Below are 2,024 nucleotides of genomic sequence, written 5' to 3'. Positions count from 1 at the left end.
TATCAAATGAAGGGACAGATGCATAATCTTAAAAGCAGCAATAGACATTTCACATATGAAACTTCTAACAGTGACAGCTAATTAATTATAGCTCATTTAAGCCACAAAGTAAAATTGACTCAAGCTTTTTCATCACACCATCGTGCTTTCCTAAAAAACAATTTTTCTTTTTCCCCCAAACATGTAATGAGTGTGGTATCTTCAGCTGGATGGATCTTCAGGTTGGGTCCTCAACATCTTTATCCGTTTTTCCAGCCTCTCCATCCATTCACTTCTGAGCCTAAAGACAGAAACATGGATCAGCTTGTACTCATGTTTTTACAGGGAATAGATTTACACTCTTCATGTTTCCCACTGGTGCTATCCTTTGGTGCTTTTTCCCAGTTGTCATGCAAACTGTCCTGCTCCTTTAAAGTGCTTTGCTGGATGGCACTTCAACACTAGCTCTTAAATCACAATGAGGGCTCACCTGAGCTTTGTGGTTCATTTTAATCTCCAGTTTGCCTTCTCTAGTGACTCTGTGATGGAGTGACTTGTCATCTTCACTGGAGAATGCCTGCTGCCACCTGCTGGGTAGCATCACCAAACATTTCTCCAGTCCCTATGCTCCTCAGAAATGCATTTTTAAAAGTACTGCATAGAGGCTACCGAGCACTATGTGGCTTGGAAACACTGTGCATGTTGAAACTTCTGTTAAACTCATAGCAGACAGCTTTGGGTGATAGGTGGCACTTTTTGGTAGTTTTTTTTAGTTTTCTTTTTGTTAGTATCCAAGTACCGCAGAAAGACTGCCTCAAATAGAAAAGATGGGAATTTCACTGTTGAGGAGTTGAGATGATGATATTAGGTTAGTTACAAATGGACAAAACATGATAGAAACTAATTCCAGTGTACATTCATCCAGGGTTATTAATGCAAGGCCATAATTTATCTTATTTTTTTTCAAGCATCAATCCAAAGAGAGGTATGTGGGTTGTTTTGAAATAATGCTTTCTCATTGAATGATCTCAATCCAAGATAGCCATCTTTGCATACACCTTCAGCTTATGGAGCCTTTAAGTGAAGTAAAACTGTACTGATGTTGCCACAGTCTGGTCTTTCTCTTTGTAGTCGATTAAGGACAATATGGATGATTGAGGTAAATATGGCTATGGATGACAGTTGCCACGAAGGTCACTTAGTACATTTACATTGTCTGCTTTATTATAGATTTACCTTAGGCAAATTAAGACATCTTAATTAATTCAAACTATATTCTTGTGAAATCAAGGCCACAGAGAAAGAAGGTGGACTAGGTACACATCTGTGCTAGCTCTGTTGTGAAAATAAGCCTTGATGTTCAAGACAAGCCTGCACTGCTAGATATTGTCCAGATAACTTCAGAAAGTGCTACACTTTAGCTGCATTTATGGAACAAGAGTGAATTATCCTCTTATCCTGTGAAGCCATAGCTTAGACACATCAGCATTAGCATGCCAAATTGGGAAGTTTATTACTGTCTAAATATCTAAGAAAAATACTTTTGGCTTTCATTGCATAACTGAAATATAGGTATCACTTTTAAAAAATAATTATAATGAAAACACAAATAACCTTTCCAGATGCAAGCTACCCACTTTGTCAGAGCACTTCTTCGTTGACGTTCTTCTTCAATTTGCAGATGCCGAGTTTGTTGTTCAATAGCCTTTTCCCAGAAGTTCCTCAGGTCGCTAGTTTCACATCCCCGCACTTCATGACGTATGTATTGGCTATTCATTTTCTCTAAAGGAGAAATCTGAAATAACGATATGACAAGTTACTGCTTCCTCATCTGTTTTCATGACTGCTTTGGTTTTTCACAGCATTAAGGTCAAACACACCTTTTTTTTTTTTTTTTTTTTTTAAATAAGATTGGGTTAACAGTGGTCATGACTTAAGTTTTTCACTCCTAGCTCTGACACTTGAGGACGTGCTGTCTGCAGTGCTCTGAATTCTTACTTGTTCACCTCAGATATCTTCCACCTACATCTGCCTGTGATCTATAA

At 38.0% G+C, this 2,024-nt stretch overlaps 1 protein-coding gene across 1 annotated transcript; it reads right to left on the bottom strand.

The window, feature by feature from the left end:
- Positions 1–201: 201 nt before the first annotated feature.
- LOC104547695 lies at positions 202–1,756 on the bottom strand. Its single transcript, XM_010193502.1, has 2 exons — positions 1,617–1,756; positions 202–280 (listed from the first exon to the last, which is right to left on the bottom strand). The coding sequence occupies exons 1-2, from the start codon at positions 1,754–1,756 to the stop codon at positions 202–204; spliced, it is 219 nt and encodes a 72-aa protein (XP_010191804.1).
- Positions 1,757–2,024: the final 268 nt, after the last annotated feature.

Source organism: Mesitornis unicolor, unplaced genomic scaffold, assembly GCF_000695765.1.
Source record: "Mesitornis unicolor isolate BGI_N332 unplaced genomic scaffold, ASM69576v1 scaffold21951, whole genome shotgun sequence".
Taxonomy (NCBI): domain Eukaryota; kingdom Metazoa; phylum Chordata; class Aves; order Mesitornithiformes; family Mesitornithidae; genus Mesitornis; species Mesitornis unicolor.
Note: the sequence above shows the minus strand (reverse complement) of the source record. Positions and strands in the feature narration are given on the sequence as shown.

Coding starts and splice junctions, on each gene's coding strand:
- LOC104547695 (XM_010193502.1), bottom strand. CDS start 1,756: ATGAATAGCCAATACATACGTCATGAAGTGCGGGGATGTGAAACTAGC. Junction 281..1,616: donor CGAAGAAGTGCTCTGACAAA/GTGGGTAGCTTG, acceptor TTCTGTCTTTAG/GCTCAGAAGTGAATGGATGG.